At 42.7% G+C, this 19938-nt stretch overlaps 1 protein-coding gene across 4 annotated transcripts in view; it reads left to right on the top strand.

Moving 5' to 3' along the window:
- LOC121549091 (ectonucleotide pyrophosphatase/phosphodiesterase family member 1) overlaps nucleotides 1-19938 on the top strand; it is a 62728-nt gene that overhangs the window by 14893 nt on the left and 27897 nt on the right. For all 4 annotated transcript variants that reach the window (XM_041860926.2, XM_041860924.2, XM_041860923.2 and 1 more), the window contains exons 9-12: nucleotides 5591-5700; nucleotides 5920-5985; nucleotides 6125-6197; nucleotides 17610-17718. In XM_041860926.2, the coding sequence (XP_041716860.1) occupies nucleotides 5591-5700; nucleotides 5920-5985; nucleotides 6125-6197; nucleotides 17610-17718 (358 nt within the window). The remainder of the gene's footprint in view (nucleotides 1-5590; nucleotides 5701-5919; nucleotides 5986-6124; nucleotides 6198-17609; nucleotides 17719-19938) is intronic.

Below are 19938 nucleotides of genomic sequence, written 5' to 3'. Positions count from 1 at the left end.
TGTGTCTGTTACTTGAACTCTGTGAAGCATTTATTTGGGCTGCAATGTCTGAGGCTGGTAACTCTAATGAACTTATCCTTTGCAGCAGAGATAACTCTGGGTCTTCCTTTCCTGTGGTGGTCCTCATGAGAGCCAGTTCCATCATAGCGCTTGATGGTTTTTGCGACTGCACTTGAAGAAACGTTCAAAGTTCTTGAAATATTCCAGATTGTCTGACCTTCATGTCTTAAAGTAATGATGGACTGTCGTTTCTCTTTGTTTATTTGAGCTGTTCTTGCCATAATATGGACTTGGTCTTTTACCAAATAGGGCTATCTTCTGTATACCTCCCCTACCTTGTCACAACACAACTGATTGGCTCAAACGCATTAAGAAGGAGAGAAATTCCACAAATTAACTTTTAAGAAGGCACACCTGTTAATTGAAATGCCTTCCAGGTGACTACCTCATGAAGCTGGTTTAGAGAATGCCAACGTGTGCAAAGCTGGCTTCCAGTTGAAGCTCGCATCTGCTACAAGACCATGGTGCTTGCCTACGGAGCTGTGAGGGGAACGGCACCTCCGTTCCTTCAGGCTCTGATCAGTCCCTACACCCAAACGAGGGCATTGTGTTCATCCACCTCTGGCCTGCTGGCCCCCCTACCTCTACGGAAGCACAGTTCCCGCTCAGCCCAGTCAAAACTGTTCGCTGCTCTGGCACCCCAATGGTGGAACAAGCTCCCTCACGACGCCGGGACAGCGGAGTCACTCACCACCTTCCGGAGACACTTGAAACCCCACCTCTTTAAGGAATACCTGGGATAGGATAAAGTAATCCTTCTACCCCCCCTTACCCCACCCCCCCAAAAAAAACAAAAACATTAAAGTGGTTATCCCACTGGCTATAAGGTGAATGCACCAATTTGTAAGTCGCTCTGGATAAGAGCGTCTGCTAAATGACGTAAATGTAATGCAAAGGGTGGCTATTTGAAGAATCTCAAATATAAAATATATTTGTTTAACAATTTTTTTGGGTTACTACATGATTCCATATGTGTTATTTCATAGTTTTGATGTCTTCACTACAATGTAGAAAATAGTAAAAAATAAAGAAAAACCTTTGAATGAGTAGGTGTGTCCAAACTTTTGACCGGGACTGTATGTCTGCCATGTGGGAAAACACTTTGTCTTGATGATGTTTAATCAATACAACCAAATGGACATACAGGAAGACTCTCGCTGCTTCGGACGACCAGGTGCATTCGCTCTCCGAGGCTGCTGTGAGGGAAAACTTCGTGTTCTCAGTGTGTGCTGATCAGCTGACGGGTGTCTTCTCAGACATTTTCAACTTGTCCCAGGCTGTAATCCCCACCTGCTTCAAGGAGACCACCATCGTCCCAGTGCCCAAGAAAAACAAGGTGACATGCCCAAATGAATATCGCCCCGTCATACTCACCCCGGTCATCATGAAGTGCTTTGAGAAGCTGGTCATGGCCCACATCAAGGCCAGCATGCCAGGCACACTGGACCCTCTCCAATTTGCCTACCGCTATAACAGATCCACAGAAGATGCCATTTCCATCACTATTCACATGGCCGTAACATTTCTGGACAAGAGTAACACCTACAGTGGGGAGAACAAGTATTTGATACACTGCCGATTTTGCAGGTTTTCCTACTTACAAAGCAAGTAGAGGTCTGTAATTTTTATCATAGGTACACTTCAACTGTGAGAGACGGAATCTAAAACAAAAATCCAGAAAATCACATTGTATGATTTTTAAGTAATTAATTAGCATTTTATTGCATGACATAAGTATTTGATACATCAGAAAAGCAGAACTTAATATTTGGTACAGAAACCTTTGTTTGCAATTACAGAGATCATACGTTTCCTGTAGGTCTTGACCAGGTTTGCACATACTGCAGCAGGGATTTTGGCCCACTCCTCCATACAGACCTTCTCCAGATCTTTCAGGTTTCGGGGCTGTCGCTGGGCAATACGGACTTTCAGCTCCCTCCAAAGATTTTCTATTGGGTTCAGGTCTGGAGACTGGCTAGGCCACTCCAGGACCTTGAGATGCCTCTTACGGAGCCACTCCTTAGTTGCCCTGGCTGTGTGTTTCGGGTCATTGTCATGCTGGAAGACCCAGCCACGACCCATCTTCAATGCTCTTACTGAGGGAAGGAGGTTGTTGGTCAAGATCTCGCGATACATGGCCCCATCCATCCTCCCCTCAATACGGTGCAGTCGTCCTGTCCCCTTTGCAGAAAAGCATCCTCAAAGAATGTTTCCACCTCCATGCTTCACGGTTGGGATGGTGTTCTTGGGGTTGTACTCATCCTTCTTCTTCCTCCAAACACGGCGAGTGGAGTTTAGACCAAAAAGCTCTATTTTTGTCTCATCAGACCACATGACCTTCTCCCATTCCTCCTCTGGATCATCCAGATGGTCATTGGCAAACTTCAGATCTTGGCCATTGTGGAGAGGTTGGAGTCTGTTTGATTGAGTGTGTGGACAGGTGTCTTTTATACAGGTAACGAGTTCAAACAGGTGCAGTTAATACAGGTAATGAGTGGAGAACAGGAGGGCTTCTTAAAGATAAACTAACAGGTCTGTGAGAGCTGGAATTCTTACTGGTTGGTAGGTGATGAAATACTTATGTCATGCAATAAAATGCAAATTAGTTACTTAAAAATCATACAATGTGATCTTCTGGATTTTTGTTTTAGATTCCGTCTCTCACAGTTGAAGTGTACCTATGATAAAAATTACAGACCTCTACATGCTTTGTAAGTAGGAAAACCTGCATAATCGGCAGTGTATCAAATACTTGTTCTCCCCACTGTATGTGAGAATGCTGTTCATTCACTACAGCATTCAACACTATTGTTCCCTCCAAGCACGGATCCTGGACTTCCTGATAGTCAGACCATAGGCTGTGAGGATTGGCAACAACACATCCTCTACACTGACTCTTAACACAGAGGCCTCCCAAAGGTGTGTTCTCAGCCCTCTGCTGTACTCCCTGTTCACCCATGACTGCGTGGCTTTGCACGACACCAACTCCATCATCAAGTTTGCAGACGACACCACGGTTGTAGGCCTGATAGCCAACAACGACAAATCAACTTATAGAGAGGAGGTAATTGAACTGGCATTGTGGCAGGACAACAACCTCTCCCTCAACATCAGCAAAGTAAAGGAGTTAATTGTTGACTTCAGGAAGCATAGGAGGGAACATGCCCCGATCCATGTCAATGGGACTGCAGTAGAGAGTCAGCAGATTTAAGATCCTCTGCATCCACATCACTGAGGACTTGACATGGACCAACAACACCACCACTCTTGTCAAGAGGGTGCAACAGTGTCTCTACTTAAGGCGGCTGAAGAAATTCGACATGCCACCCCGGGTCCTCTCCAAATACTACCGCTGCACCATCGAGAGCGTCCTGACCGGTTGCATCACGGCCAGGTACGGGAATCGCTCCGTCCACAACCGCAAGGCCCTCCAGCGGGTGGTGAAGACGGCCCAGTACATCACTGGGACCGTGCTCCCACCCATCCAGGAGATCTACTCGAAGCGGTGTCTGAGGAAGGCTGCAGCATCATCAGGCCGATTCTCCGCACCTTAGCACACATGCACTCACGCAATCACACAACCACACATACAGTGCATTAGAAAATTATTCAGACCCCTTGACTTTTTCCAGGTTTTGTTACATTACAGCCTTATTCTAAAATAGATTTAAATCGTTTTTTCCCCTCATCAATCTACACACAATAACCCATAATGACAATTCAGATCTTTTACTCAGTTATTTTGTTGAAGCTCCTTTAGCAGCGATTACAGCCTTGAGTCTGGATTTGGGGAGTTTCTTCCAATCTTGTCTGCAGATCCTCTCAAGCTCTGTCAGGTTGGATGGGGAGCGTCACTGCACAGCTATTTTCAGGTCTCTCCAGAGATGTTCGATCGGGTTCGAGTCCGGGATCTGGCTGGGCCAGGACATTCAGAGACTTGTCCCGAAGCCACTCCTGCGTTGTCTTGGCTGAGTGCTTAGGGTCGTTGTCCTGTTGGAAGGTGAACCTTCACCCCAGTCTGAGTTCCTGAGCACTCTGGAGCAGGTTTTTATCAAGGATCTCTCTGTACTTTGCTCCATTCATCTTTCCCTCGATCCTGACTAGTCTCCCAGTCCCAGAAAAACATCCCCACATGCTGCCACCACCATGCTTCACCGTAGCGATGGTGCCAGTTTTCCTCCAGACGTGACGCTTGGCATTCAGGCCAAAGAGTTCAATCTTGGTTTCATCAGACCAGATAATATTGTTTCTCATGGTCAGAGTCCTTTAGGTGCCTTTTGGCAAACTCCAAGTGGGCTGTCATGTACCTTTTACTGAGGAGTGGCTTCCGTCTGGCCACTCTACCATAAAGGCCTGATTGGTGGAGTGCTGCAGAGATGGTTGTCCTTCTGGAAGGTTCTACCATCTCCACAGAGAAACTCTGGAGCTTTGTCAGTGACCATAGGGTTCTTGGTCACCTCCCTGACCAAGGCCCTTCTCCCCCGATTGCTCAGTTTGGCCGGGCGGCCAGCTCTAGGAAAAGTCTTGGTGGTTCCAAACTTCTTCCATTTAAGAATGATGGAGGCCACTGTGTACTTGGAGACCTTCAGTGCTGCAGAAATGTTTTGGTACCCTTCCCCAGACACAATCCTGTCTCGGAGCTCTACGGACCATTCCTTCGACCTCATGGCTTGGTTCTGCTCTGACATGTACTGTCAACTGTGGGACCTTTATATAGACAGGTGTGTGCCTTTCCAAATCATGTCCAATAAATTGAATTTACCACAGGTGGACTCCACTCAGGTTGTAAAAACATCTCAAGGATTATCGTTGGAAACAGGATGCACCTGAGCTCAATTTCGCGTTTCATTGCAAAGGGTCTGAATACTAATGCAAATAAGGTATTTTTATTTTCAATAAATGTGGGGATTTGTGTGTAGATTAAGTACATTTTTATTTATTTAATCAATTTTAGAATAAGGCTGTAACGTAACAAAGTGGAAAAAGTCGAGGGGTCTGAATACTTTCCGATATACACTGAGTGTACAAAACATTAGGAACATCTGCTCTTTCCATGACAAACTGACCAGGTGAAAGCTATGATCCGTTATTGATGTCACATTTTGTTGGACGGCGAATACCATGTGTATCCCATACGACTAATAAAACTTGAAACATTCTCATGACTGTAATTAGCCATGTATGAACGCAGTCAGGAAGATTACTTTAATCCATAACTAGTTATTGATGAACATATAAGTAGGCCAATCCTATATCACTCGTTAGGACAAATCTTAAGCTGTAGTGGATAGTACTGCTTGCTCTGAGGAAATTAACATAATTTAATGATATACAATATGTAATGAACATATGTAGGTCAGTTTTGATACGTTTATTGGGAAAAATCTTTACGTGTAATGGATTAGGTATTGCTTATTTTGATGTATTGGAATGAATGAGAAATTAGCTTTGTGTGTAGTACTTGGATGCTGTTTTGACTACAAGTTCACCTCTACTGTCTCTGTCTCTCTCTCTCTATCTGTCTGTGTAGGTTTGGCTCACTGCCATGTATAATAAGCTGAAGTCAGCCACATTCTTCTGGCCGGGTGCTGATGTGGCTGTCAATGGAAGATTCCCTGACTTCTACAAGATGTATGACAGGTGAGAGACTTGCATAATGGTCTTTCCTGTTTGTGGTCACAATAAAGAGGAGTAGATAATAAGATAGCTAATGATCCTATACCAAATACCACATATTTGTTTTGTAGGATATAACGTATAAATATGAATGTTTTTTAGAGCATTTTTCTGCAATGTAGTGTGCTTAAGCTATCCATAGTGATACTTTAAGTAAGAATTAAAGTGTGTCTTTTCTACCAGGAACATCCCATTTGAGGAGAGAATCTCAACCATATTTCAATGGCTGAATTTGCCTCAAGGGGAAAGGTATGTTATGCTTCTCCTAACCATTATATACTGTAATCATAATTTTGAAGGACAGACCAAATACTTACATCTTTCATTTGAGAGGACTCTTTTATCTGAGTGTGTAATCTGTGTCCTTTCGTTTTTTGTTTTCTTGTAGGCCTGATTTCTACACTCTGTACCTGGAGGAACCAGACTCTGCTGGCCACCGATACGGACCAATGAGCAGTCAGGTCAGATCCAGCTCTACTCATTAAACTGACCAATCCAGTGAGTAATTTTATAACCAATCAAAACAGGCCCAGCAAAGGCAACCTCTGTGGGGTTGGAAACAACCCCACAGAGGGTGCCATCTTAATTCCTCCTCCACATTTACTGGATTGGTACAACAGTGCAATTGTAAGTACCAGAGAGAAAGAAAATGCCGCTCCGTACGCCTGCTACGTTAGGTTACAACAAAGGTGAGACAAAGGTGACAAAGTAGTCAGCAAGAAATATGGACCTTGTATAGGCGGGGTGGTTGTTTAGCAACAAACCAACGCGTGCGCAACTATGGGACAAAACAGACCGCTTGGCTTAGATTGACATATAAACTATATTTCAACTCCAATGTTTTTATTTAAAACAAATAGTTTTGCACAACGAACACTTGTCTCTCAAATACATTGTTACACTTGTTGGTTAGCTAGCTAGCTAATTTTAGTCATATTAGCATAGATGTGACATCAGTCAAAACAAGACATGGTATCAAGAACAAGGTAAAAATTACCTGAAATGAGCCACCTACAATTCCCCACATGGCAGTTTCTTGTCATTGTTGCTAGCTATCTGGTCATCCAGAATCACAACAACACATGGCCTTCTTCTCCATTGACGCACGGACATTGTTTTCGTGACGTTGTCAGCTAACCCATCTATAACATGTTATTGTGTTCTATGTTGTTATTAGTCTTGTATGTATCCATCACCACAAAAAGTTCCCCCTCAACCCACATAAAAAAATAGTACAGTTTACTAAAGAATACTATAGTAATTTCTATTGAATTCTGTAGTAAACTGTAGAATTCTATACTCCACACTAGTGTCCCTTGATCATATAGTGATTAATATAGAATCTTGCAGTATAATGGAGAATACCCATGGCTTCGTGTAGCTCAGTTGGTAGAACATGGCGCTTGCAACGCCAGGGTTGTGGGTTCGATTCCCACGGGGGGCCAGTATGAAAAATGTATGCACTCACTAACTGTAAGTCGCTCTGGATAAGAGCGTCTGCTAAATGACTCAAATGTAAATGCTATACTACACACTTTAGTATCCATCGATCACGTAGTGTTACACTTTCACATTTTTTGATTGATTGGACTGCTAGCTAGCTTTACTGCTAGCTACTAGCTTTGTCGATGCCGTTTTGATTTGAACGCTGTCCTTGGGAGCTCATGCCGGGGATTTCCTCTGATGTTCCCTCACGATCGTGTAGTGCTTACTATAGAATTTTGTAGTATACTGTAGAATACTATACTCCACACTGTAGTATCCCTTGATTTATTGATTTTATTTGACTATTTTAAAACACATTACAACCACATGTGGATAAAATGCATTTAGAAATTTGTCGGAAATAACAAAAAAAAAACGTTTTAAATGTATTTCCATTGTGGTCCTAGTTCAAACATGTCACACCTAACCCACATGAAAAAAATACTATAGATACTATGGTCTGAATACTGTAGTATTACTATATTTGTATACTATATTATTCACTAGTCAGTTGTACAACTGAATGCATTCAACTGAAATGTGTCTAAAGCATTTAAACCAACCCCCCCTGAATCATTATTCACTTTAGTGTTTTCGCTTACTTTTTACTGTAGTATCTTCTGTAGTGTTTTTTGCAGACATGACTGTAGTAACGCCTGCTTACTAGGGTTAGCTAAAATTGCACAACTACCAGACTACGCCAGTTACTGTTTAACGAGGGGAACACCTCAACCAGAACATAGACACACAGGTTCGTGACAGGCCAGCTATTGAGTTGGGTCAACAGTTCTGAGCAATGCAAGACAACACCTTAGCAAAAATATTTATTTATTTATTTATTTATTTATTTATTTATTTATTACAATTGTAACATTAAACTTTAGACAGGTTCTAAGCCCATTAAAGGAAAACAGTACAGAGGCAGCTATAAAGAACAAGCTAAATTCATTAAAGCTTAGAGGTTTAGGTTTGCTTGTTTAGGTTTGCTTGTAACTCACATTAAGGCCAGGCACCACACCCTCGTAGGGTAATTCTTTCCCTTAATCATATCACAATCAACTTTTACCAGTTGAATGTAGACACATAAAACTTTTTTTGTATTACAACTTAATGAAATATTTCATTAAAATATGCAAATGTCGCAATCTAATTCAATATTTGTATAGCTCTCAAATACATTTCTGGACACTGGATGAAGTCAGCCTAGAATAGTTGAATGCATATTAACTAGAATAAAAAATAAAAAACAAATCAACAATCCCCTTTGGGCAAGTCTGGAGAATATATCTAAGGATAACCACAAATTTGGTGAAGGTAGATGCATCTGAAGTTGAGAAATGAGTTGGCGTGTGGGAAGAGTCACTTTCAGGAAATGGCAGTTTAAGACAAGTACACTGAATTTAGACTAGCAAACGCCTATTTAGACCCAATACCCATCTCTTCAAAGTAAATGACTAAATATAGTCCAGTTTGTAACACTATGAAATGGGCTTTTTAAATTATGTGTAATTAATGTAGTGAGCTTTGAAATTATTGATGTCCATTTTAAAGTGGTTAAAATCCATTTAAAATGTTGATGGTAGTATGATAAACAAAAGAAAACACAAATGTATCAAGTTTGACATTTCTATGTTTACTTTTTGAAAATAGTAATTAATGGAGCAAAATACCAACACATCTCAAAATGGATAGGTAGATGCAAAAAGGTCATTTCAGCCTGGCCTTAACAAGAGTACACCAAAATGACTTCTTAGATCTGTTACTTCCACTAGATACACTACATGACCAGAAGTATGTGGACACCTGCTCGTTGAACATCTCATTCCAAAATCATGGGCATTAATATGGAGTTGGTTCCTCCTTTGCTGCTATAACAGCCTCCACTCTTCTGAAAGGCTTTCCATTAGATGTGGGAACATTGCTGCGGGGACTTTCTTCCATTCAGCCGCAAGAGCATTAGTGAGGTCGGGCACGGATGTTGGCCGATTAGGCCTGGCTCGCAGTCTGCGTTCCAATTCATCCCAAAGGTGTTCGATGGGGTTGAGGTCAGGGCTCTGTGCAGGCCAGTCAAGTTCTTCCACACCGATCTCGACAAACCATTTCTGTATGGACCTCGCTTTGTGCATGGGGGCATTGTCATGCTGAAACAGGAAAGGTCCTTCGCCAAACTGTTGCCACAAAGTTGGAAGCACAGAATTGTCTAGAATGTCATTGTATGCTGTAGCATTAAGATTTCCCTTCACTGGAACTAAGGGGCCTAGCCAGAATCATGAGAAACAGCCCCAGACCCTTATTCCACTTCCACCAAACTTTACAGTTGGCACTATGCATGGGGAGATGGTAGCGTTCTCCTGGCATCCGCCAAACCCAGATTCATCCATCGGACTGCCTGATGGTGAAGCGTGATTCCTCACTCCAGAGTCCAATGGCGGCGAGCTATACACCACTCCAGCCGACACTTGGCATTGCGCATGGTGATCTAACTTGTGTGCGGCTGCTTGGCCATGGAAACCCATTTCATGAAGCTCCCGAGGAACAGTTCTTGTGCTGACGTTGCTTCCAGAGGCAGTTTGGAACTTGGTAGTGACTGTTGCAACCAAGGACAGACTATTTTTATGCGCTACGCGCTTCAGCACTCGGCGGTCCGGTTCTGTGAGCTTGTACAATAACTGCACTTACAGTTGACCGGGGCAGCTCTAGCAGGGTAGTAATTTTACGAACTGACTCGTTGGAAAGGTGGCGTCCTATATCCTATGACGGTGCCACGTTGAAAGTAAGTCCATTCTACTGCCAATGTTTGTCTATGGAGATTGCATGGTTGTGTGCTCGATTTTATTCACCTGTCAGCAACGGGTGTGACTGAAATAGCCGAATCAACTATTTTGAAGGGGTGTCCACGTACTTGTATGTATGTACAGTTTTATGTCGGAAGTTTACATAAAGTCATTAAAACTCGTTTTTCAACCACTCCACAAATTTCTTGTTAACAAGTCGGTTAGGACATCTACTTTGTGCATGACACAAGTAATTTTTCCAACAATTGTTTACAGACAGATTATTTCACTTATAATTCACTGTATCACAATTCCAGTGGGTCAGAAGTTTACATACACTAAGTTGACTGTGCCTTTAAACAGCTTGGAAAATTCCAGAAAATGATGTAATGGCTTTAGAAGCTTCTGATAGGCTAATTGACATCATTTGAGTCAATTGGAGGTGTACCTGTGGATGTATTTCAAGGCCTACCTTTGAGTCAATTGGGGTATACAGAAGATAACCCTATTTGGTAAAAGACCAGGTCCATATTATGGCAAGAACAGCTCAAATAAGCGAAGAGAAACGACAGTCCATCATTACTTTAAGACATGAAGGTCAGTCAATCTGGAAAATTTCAAGAACTTTTGAAAGTTTCTTCAGGTGCAGTTGCAAAAACCATCAAGTGCTATGATGGAACTGGCTCTCATGAGGACCGCCACAGGAATGGAAGACCCAGAGTTACCTCTGCTGCAGAGGATAAGTTCATTAGAGTTAGCAGCCTCAGAAATTGCAGCCCAAATAAATGCTTCACAGAGTTCAAGTAGCAGACACATCTCAACATCAACTGTTCAGAGGAGACTGTGTGAATCAGGCCTTCATGGTCGAATTGCTGCAAAGAAACCACTACTAAAGGACACCAATAAGGAGAAGACTTGCTTAGACCAAGAAACACGTGCAATGGACATTAGACCGGTGGAAATGTGTCCTTTGGTCTGGAGTCCAAATTGGAGAATTTTGTTTCCAACCACCTTTGTCTTTGTGAGACGCAGTGTGGGTGAACGGATGATCTCCGCATGTGTATTTCCCACCGTAAAGCATGGAGGAGGAGGTGTTATGGTGTGGAGGTGCTTTGCTGGTGACACTGTCTGTAATTTATTTAGAATTCAAGGCACACTTAACCAGCATGGCTACCACAGCATTCTGCGGCGATCCGCCATCCCATCTGGTTTGGGCTGAGTGGGACTGTCATTTGTTTTTCAACAGGACAATGACCCAACACATCTCCAGGCTGTGTAAGGACTATTTGACCAAGAGGGAGAGTGATGGAGTGCTGCATCGGATGACCTGGCCTCCACAATCCCCCGACCTCAACTTAATTGAGATGGTTTGGGATGAGTTGGACCGCAAAGTGAAGGAAAAGCAGCCAACAAGTGCTCAGCAATGTGGGAACTCCTTCAGGACTGTTGGAACAGCATTCCAGGTGAAGCTGGTTGAGAGAATTCCAAGAGTGCAAAGCTGTCATCAAGGGAAAGGGTGGCTATTTGAAGAATCTCAAATATATCAAATATATTTTGATTTGTTTAACAGCTTTTTGTTTACTAAATGATTCCATATGTGTTATTTCATAGTTTTGATGTCTTCACTATTATTCTACAATGTAGAAAATAGTTAAAATAAAGAAAAACCCTTGAATGAGTAGGTGTTCTAAAACTTTTAACCGATAGTGTGTGTGTGTGTGTGTATCTCTATATATATTTATATATTAGTGTAGCTTTCTGAAATACAAAAAGTGCTTTCAGAGATTCAGCTGATGATGCCCAAAAACAGTGACAAACACTACTGTACTTCTGATGGTAGAAAATAAAGAACAGTTAACCGCTGCATTTACATAAACAATATATATTTTTCAAATACAAATTCGTTTGCTTAAAGACCGTTTCCTTTTATTGGAGGGCGCTGCCATTAAACTGTCTGGACCTCAAACCAACAAAGCCTCGCCAAACAAACCAACTGAAAACAGATGGACAGTATTGCAGTAGCTTTGCATGATGAACATCTTGAATATTGTTACACATGAATAAACTCATTAATGGTCAAATTCAACACATGCCATTCAGAACAATCGACCACAACCCAAACATTTCTTAGGTCACATAATGATTACTCACAGAAATAAACCAACAGCAATGACGCCGTACACCCTATACACACAAAGGACCTTTCCAGGTACAAAGCTCTCACCTGAACATGACCATGGGGTGCTTTTATACATTTCCTGCATGTCCTCCCCTAATACGGGTGCCCAGGGAAACACTGACCAAAGCTTTGGTTGCTAGCAACTGCGCGCGTCCTTCTTATCGATTTCCGAGGCACATATTGAAGATGTTAGAAGACCTGTCCAAATATACTTTTCGTCAGCCAACGATGAGTAGGCCTAACGAACAGCAAAAGCACTAGCCTATGTCAATCTACTATCCCCCATAGTACAAAAGTTGACCTATTCTATTGGTTAACGTTTCCTTATGTGCGAGGAAGAAATATTCCAAACATAGTCTGGGACAGTTGTTGGATGCGGTAGGTCCCAAATTAATACAACCACTCGCATCAAAAAACATTTTAAAAAGCAATAAGGCTGATGCAACGGATCAGAACGTTTAGCAAAAAATTTTGATAAACTATTAGGCTATTTCTTCACATTTATAACATTTTACATTAAGCGCAGCAATGCGCACACGGCAGTAGGCTATAAGCACAAATGTTCCAAAATGAAATAAATTAGTGGGAAAATACCATTTAACAGCCGATTTTATGTATGTTCATTGCTGTTATTGCCTGTTATTATTTGCACCTTTTGTCTCCTTTTAGAAAAACCATACTCTATACAAAGCCAACAGTCTCAATTCAAGACTCATGTCTCATGTTAACAACTGTCAATCATTTCCTTCCATGTATCATCTCCATTACCTGAATATGTAAAGATTATTAAACTGAACTGCATCTCTGCCTCTGCCTGGTCTTTTAACTGGAGTCCCGCAGTAGATGGGCATCACCATAACCCTCACCTAAAGCTCAATCAGGTAACTGAAGAATATTGTGTGACAGGCTAGGAAACAAAGTTTTTGTCAGTGTTTTCTAGTGCTGAGTGATTAGTGGTTTTTGAGGTCGTTTCAGTTCGATTGATAAAAATACAGAAAAAAATCACGGTTTTCGTTTTTTCAATAAAAATAAGTTACATTAAATGCACTATGCATTGTGGATTGAATGCTGTAACCACAGAATATAACAAAAGTCCCATCATGGTAGTGACTGGCCATTACTGCTTATCACTTACTAACCATTTATTCCGATTTACTTTACCTTTTAATAAAAAAATTCAGTTGTGTATTACATTTGTTTTAATTCTAAGAGCTGCCGCCTATGCTGTCTGACAAAATCACAATTTTAGTAATTATTCAAAGTAAAAAGGCATACTTTTCTCCCTCTCGGTGTCTGCCCCACACTAACCTAATGCCTTCAGAAAGTATTCATATCTCTTGACTTATTCCACATTTTGTTACAGCCTGAATTCAAAATTGATTAAATTGATTTCTCACCCATCTACACACACAACCCCATAATGACAAAGTGAGAACATGTTTTTAGAAATGTTTGCAAATGTATTAAAAATGAAATTCAGGTACTAGCACCTTTGGCGGCGATTACAGCTTTGAGTTGTCTTGGATATGTCTGTATCAGCTTTGCACATCTGGTTTTGGGGATTTTCTCCCATTCTTCCTTGCAGATTTTCTCAAGCTCTGTTAAGTTAGATGGGGAGCGGCAGTGAACGGCAATCTTCAAGTCTTTCCACTCATTTTCAATGGGATTCAAGTCTGGGCTCTGGCTGGTCCACTCAAGGACTTAAATATTCTTGTTCTGAAGCTGTATCCTGACTAACTTACCCTCTAAATACACCTCCGCTGTCTTCAACCAGGATCTCAGCGATCACTGCCTTATTGCCTGCGTCCGTAACGGGTCCGCGGTCAAACGACCACCCCTCATCACTGTCAAACGCTCCCAAAAACACTTCAGCGAGCAGGCCTTCCTAATTGACTTGGCCCAGACACTTCCTCCCAGCTGCCCACTGCACTGAGGCTAGGAAACACTATCACCACCGATAAATCTACAATAATCGAGAATTTCAATAAGCATTTTGCTACGGCTGGCCATCCTTTCCACCTGGCTACCACTACCCCGGCCACCAGCTCTGCACCCTCCGCTGCAACTTGCCCATGCCCCCCCCGCTTCTCCTTCACACAAATCCAGACAGCTGATGTTCTGAAAGAGCTGCAAAATCTGGACCCCTACAAATCATCTGGGCTAGACAATCTGGACCCTTTCTTTCTAAAACTAGCCGCCGAAATTGTCGCAACCCCTATTACTAGCCTGTTCAACCTCTCTTTCGTAACGTCTGAGATCCCCAGAGATTGGAAAGCTGCCGCGGTCATCCCCCTCTTCAAAGGGGGTGACACTCTAGATCCAAACTGTTACAGACCCATATCCATCCTGCCCTGCCTTTCTAAAGTTTTTGAAAGCCAAGTCAACAAACAGATCACCGACCATTTCGAATCCCACCGTACCTTCTCCGCTATGCAATCCGGTTTCCGAGCTGGTCATGGGTGCACTTCAGCCACGCTCAAGGTCCTAAATGATATTATAACCGCGATCGATAATAGACAGTACTGTGCAGCCGTTTTCATTGACCTGGCCAAGGCTTTCGACTCTGTCAACCACCGCATTCTTATTGGCAGACTAAATAGCCTTGGTTTCTCAAATGACTGCCTCGCCTGGTTCACCAACTACTTCTCAGATAGAGTTCAATGTGTCAAATCGGAGGGCCTGTTGTCTGGACCTATGGCAGTCTCTATGGGGGTGCCACAGGGTTCAATTCTTGGGCCGACTCTTTTCTCTGTGTATATCAATGATGTCGCTCTTGCTGCTGGTGACTCTCAGATCCACCTCTACGCAGACGACACCATTTTGTATACATCTGACCCTTCATTGGACACTGTGTTAACAAACCTCCAAACGAGCTTCAATGCCATACAACACTCCTTCAGTAGCCTCCAACTGCTCTTAAACACTAGTAAAACTAAATGCATGCTCTTCAACCGAACGCTGCTTGCACCCGCCCACCCGACTAGAATCACTACTCTCGACGGGTCTGACCTAGAGTATGTGGACAACTACAAATATCTAGGTGTCTGGTTAGACTGTAAACTCTCCTTCCAGACTCACATTAAGAATCTCCAATCCAAAGTTAAATCTAGAATCGGTTTTCTATTTCGCAACAAAGCCTCCTTCACTCATGCTGCCAAACATGCCCTCGTAAAACTGACTATCCTACCGATCCTTGACTTCGGCGATGTCATTTACAAAATAGCCTCCAACACTCTACTCAGCAAATTGGATGTAGACTATCACAGTGCCATCAGTTTTGTCTCCAAAGCCCCATATACTACCCACCACTGTGACCTGTACGCTCTTGTTGGCTGGTCCTCACTACATATTCGTCGCCAAACCCACTGGCTCCAGGCCATCTATAAATCACTGCTAGGCAAATCCCCGCCTTATCTTAGCTCATTGGTCACCATAGCAACACCCACCCGTAGTCTGCGCTCCAGCAGGTATATCTCACTGGTCATCCCCAAAGCCAACACCTCCTTTGGCCGCCATTCCTTCCAGTTCTCTGCTGCCAATGACTGGAACAAATTGCAAAAATCTCTGAAGCTGGAGACACTTATCTCCCTCACTAACTTTAAGCATCAGTTGTCAGAGCACCTTACCGATCACTGCACCTGTACACAGCCCATCTGAAATTAGCCCGCCCAACTACCTCATCCCTATATTGTTATTTATTTTGCTCATTTGTACCCCAGTATCTCTATTTGCACATCATCTCTTGCACATCTATCATTCCAGTGTTAATACTAATTGTAATTATTTTGCACTATAGCCTATTTATTGCCTTACCTCCATAACTTGCTACATTTGCACACACTGTATATATATGTATTTCTGTTGTATTTTTGACTTTGTTTTGTTTTACCCCATATGTAACTCTGTGTTGTTGTTTTTATCGCACTGCTTTGCTTTATCTTGGCCAGGTCGCAGTTGTAAATGAGAACTTGTTCTCAACTGGTTTACCTGGTTAAATAAAGGTGAAATAAATAAATAAATAAAAGGTCATTGTCCTGTTGGAACTTAAATCTTCGCCCCAGTCTAAGGTCATTTGCAAGAATTTGCCTGTATTTGGCTCCATTCATTGTTCCCTCTATCCTTACCAGTCTCCCAGTCCCTGCCCCTGAAAAGCATCCCCATAGCATGATGCTGCCACAGCCATGCATCACGGTAGGGATGGTGTTAGACGGGTGAGCTGTGCATGGTTTTCTCCAGACATAGTGCTTTGCATTCAGGCCAAAGAGTAAAATTGTCTCATCAGACCACAGATGTAAACTTACAGTATGTAAATTAGATTTCTGTATTTCATTTTCAAAGAAATTGTAAAATTGTCTAAAAACATATTTTTACTTTGTTATTATGGGGTATTGTGTGTAGATGGGTGAGAATATATTTAATCGATTTTGAATTCAGGCTGTAACCCAACAAAATGTAGAATAAGTAAAGGGGTATGAATACTTTCTGAAGGCACCGTAACAGGCATAAAAGAAACACACAGACCGGACAAGTTTAAACGGGCCACTGTAGTTAATTACCACGTTTCTGCGCTAAACTATGTAGAATATTGGCCTGTTGGAATCTACAACTCCCTACTACATCATACAGTTCAGGCTTGATCTGATATATCTCTACAGAAACTGCACATCGAGCTCATAGAAAAGAAAAAGGAAAAAAAGAAATTCAAATAATTGAACCGACTTCTGTCAATTAGTTGTTTTAAAAACTGAAAAATAACAAGGTGACTGTCTTTAAGTCAAGTCATTTGTATTTCAAAAATATCTATTGTTTATGTAAATGCAGTGGTTAAATGTTTTTTTTCTACCATCAAAGCACTGTATTGTTTGTCACGGTTTTTGTTAATGTGTGTTATGTCTCAAACAAGTCAACCTAATCCTCTAAGCTTTAATAAACTTTGCTTGTTCTTTATATCTGCCTCTGTACTTTTTCCCTTTAATGGGCCTATATAACGTTTTAGATGTTACAATTGTAATAAACAAATATATATTTTTGCTAAGGTGTTGTCTGGTCCGTTGCATTGCACAGAACTGTTGACCCAGCTCAATAGGTGGCCTGTCACGAACCTGTGTGTCTTATGTTCTGGTTGAGGTGTTCTCCTCATTAAACAGTAACTGGCGTAGTCTGGTAGTTTTGCCATTTTAGCTAACCCTAGTCTGCAGGTGTTACTGCAATAGACTAGTCATGTCTGTAAAAACACTACAGTGAGTATAGTATACTACAGTCATGTCCGCAAAAACACTACACTTAATACTACTGTAAAGTCTGTAAATACACTACAGTAAATACTGTAGTATATAAATATAGGAATACTACAGTATTTAGACCATAGTATACTATAGTATTTTTTAATGTGGGAGGAAATAAACGTTATTTGAATTGAATGACTGTGTTTGCAGGTGATTGAGGCCCTGCTGAACGTGGACAAGTTGTTGGGATTTCTAATGGACGGCCTGAAACAGAAGAACCTTCACCACTGTGTCAACCTGGTGCTTCTGTCTGACCACGGTGAGCAGTGTTGCCACAACACACAGTCAGATCATACTGTACACAGACAGTACTGTAGTAGACTGTGGTCTCTACGATCAACAGTAGAATCAGCATCCTTAATTTATACACAGCATTCAGATGAAACTGTAGGACGGGAAAGTTAATTGACTTATTCCTTGTGGAGCAAAGGGCCTCGGGAAGGAAAAGTACAGTAAAGGAGAGAATGTTTCTCAGAGATGAGCACTAGAAAACAATTTGGAAGCAAGGGAGGCGGAGGAAATGGACCCATTTAATGTTCTTTTGACAGATGAGAAAGAGTGTTGAAGTACTTCATTTTATGGCTCTGCTGTAAATGTTAAGTGATGCAATTGTGAGCATCTGCTACTACTCAAAATGAAAGAGGTCTAGGGGAAAAAAGGGAAGAAAAGATGAAGTAAAGATTTTCCTCCATCCCTTAATAGTAGTGAATCATAAAAACAATGAGCTCATATCGCGAGTCAGTATCTGCCAGGAGAAAGATGGCAAACATCCCTTAGCTATTATACACTGCTCAAAAAAATAAAGGGAACACTTAAACAACACAATGTAACTCCAAGTCAATCACACTTCTGTGAAATCAAACTGTCCACTTAGGAAGCAACACTGATTGACAATACATTTCACATGCTGTTGTGCAAATGGAATAGACAACAGGTGGAAATTATAGGCAATTAGCAAGACACCCCCAATAAAGGACTGGTTTTGCAGGTGGTGACCACAGACCTCTTCTCAGTTCCTATGCTTCCTAGCTGATGTTTTGGTCACTTTTGAATGCTGGCGGTGCTTTCACTCTAGTGGTAGCATGAGATGGAGTCTACAACCCACACAAGTGGCTCAGGTAGTGCAGCTCATCCAGGATGGCACATCAATGCGAGCTGTGGCAAGAAGGTTTGCTGTGTCTGTCAGCGTAGTGTCCAGAGCATGGAGGCGCTACCAGGAGACAGGCCATTACATCAGGAGACATGTAGGAGGCTGTAGGAGGGCAATAACCCAGCAGCAGGACTGCTACCGCCGCCTTTGTGCAAGGAGGAGCAGGAGGAGCACTGCCAGAGCCCTGCAAAATGACCTCCAGCAGGCCACAAATGTGCATGTGTCTGCTCAAACGGTCAGAAACAGACTCCATGAGGGTGGTATGAGGGCCCGACGTCCACAGGTAGGGGTTGTGCTTACAGCCCAACACCGTGCAGGATGTTTGGCATTTGCCAGAGAACACTAAGATTGGCAAATTCGCCAATGGCGCCCTGTGCTCTTCACAGATGAAAGCAGGTTAACACTGAGCACATGTGACAGACGTGACAGAGTCTGGAGACGCCGTGGAGAACGTTCTGCTGCCTGCAACATCCTCCAGCATGACCGGTTTGGCGGTGGGTCAGTCATGGTGTGGGATGGCATTTCTTTGGGGGGCCGCACAGCCCTCCTTGTGCTCGCCAGAGGTAGCCTGACTGCCATTAGGTACCGAGATGAGATCCTCAGACCCCTTGTGAGACCATATGCTGGTGCGGTTGGCCCTGGGTTCCTCCTAATGCAAGACCATGCTAGACCTCATGTGGCTGGAGTGTGTCAGCAGTTCCTGCAAGAGGAAGGCATTGATGCTATGGACTGGCCCGCCCGTTCCCCAGACCTGAATCCAATTGAGCACATCTGGGACATCATGTCTCGCTCCATCCACCAACGCCACGTTGCACCACAGACTGTCCAGGAGTTGGCGGATGCTTTAGTCCAGGTCTGGGAGGAGATCCCTCAGGAGACCATCCGCCACCTCATCAGGAGCATGCCCAGGTGTTGTAGGGAGGTCATACAGGCACGTGGAGGCCACACACACTACTGAGCCTCATTTTGACTTGTTTTAAGGACATTACATCAAAGTTGGATCAGCCTGTAGTGTGGTTTTCCACTTTAATTTTGAGGGTGACTCATTTTACATTTACGTCATTTAGCAGACGCTCTTATCCAGAGCGACTTACAAATTGGTGCATTCACCTTATAGCCAGTAGTACAACCACTTTTACAATGTGTTTTTTTTTTTTTTGTAGGGGTAAGGGGGGGTAGAAGGATTACTTTATCCTATCCCAGGTATTCCTTAAAGAGGTGGGGTTTCAAATGTCTCCGGAAGGTGGTGAGTGACTCCGCTGTCCTGGCGTCGTGAGGGAGCTTGTTCCACCATTGGGGTGCCAGAGAAGCGAACAGTTTTGACTGGAC

Source organism: Coregonus clupeaformis, chromosome 33 (assembly GCF_020615455.1).
Source record: "Coregonus clupeaformis isolate EN_2021a chromosome 33, ASM2061545v1, whole genome shotgun sequence".
Lineage (NCBI taxonomy): Eukaryota > Metazoa > Chordata > Actinopteri > Salmoniformes > Salmonidae > Coregonus > Coregonus clupeaformis.
Note: the sequence above shows the minus strand (reverse complement) of the source record. Positions and strands in the feature narration are given on the sequence as shown.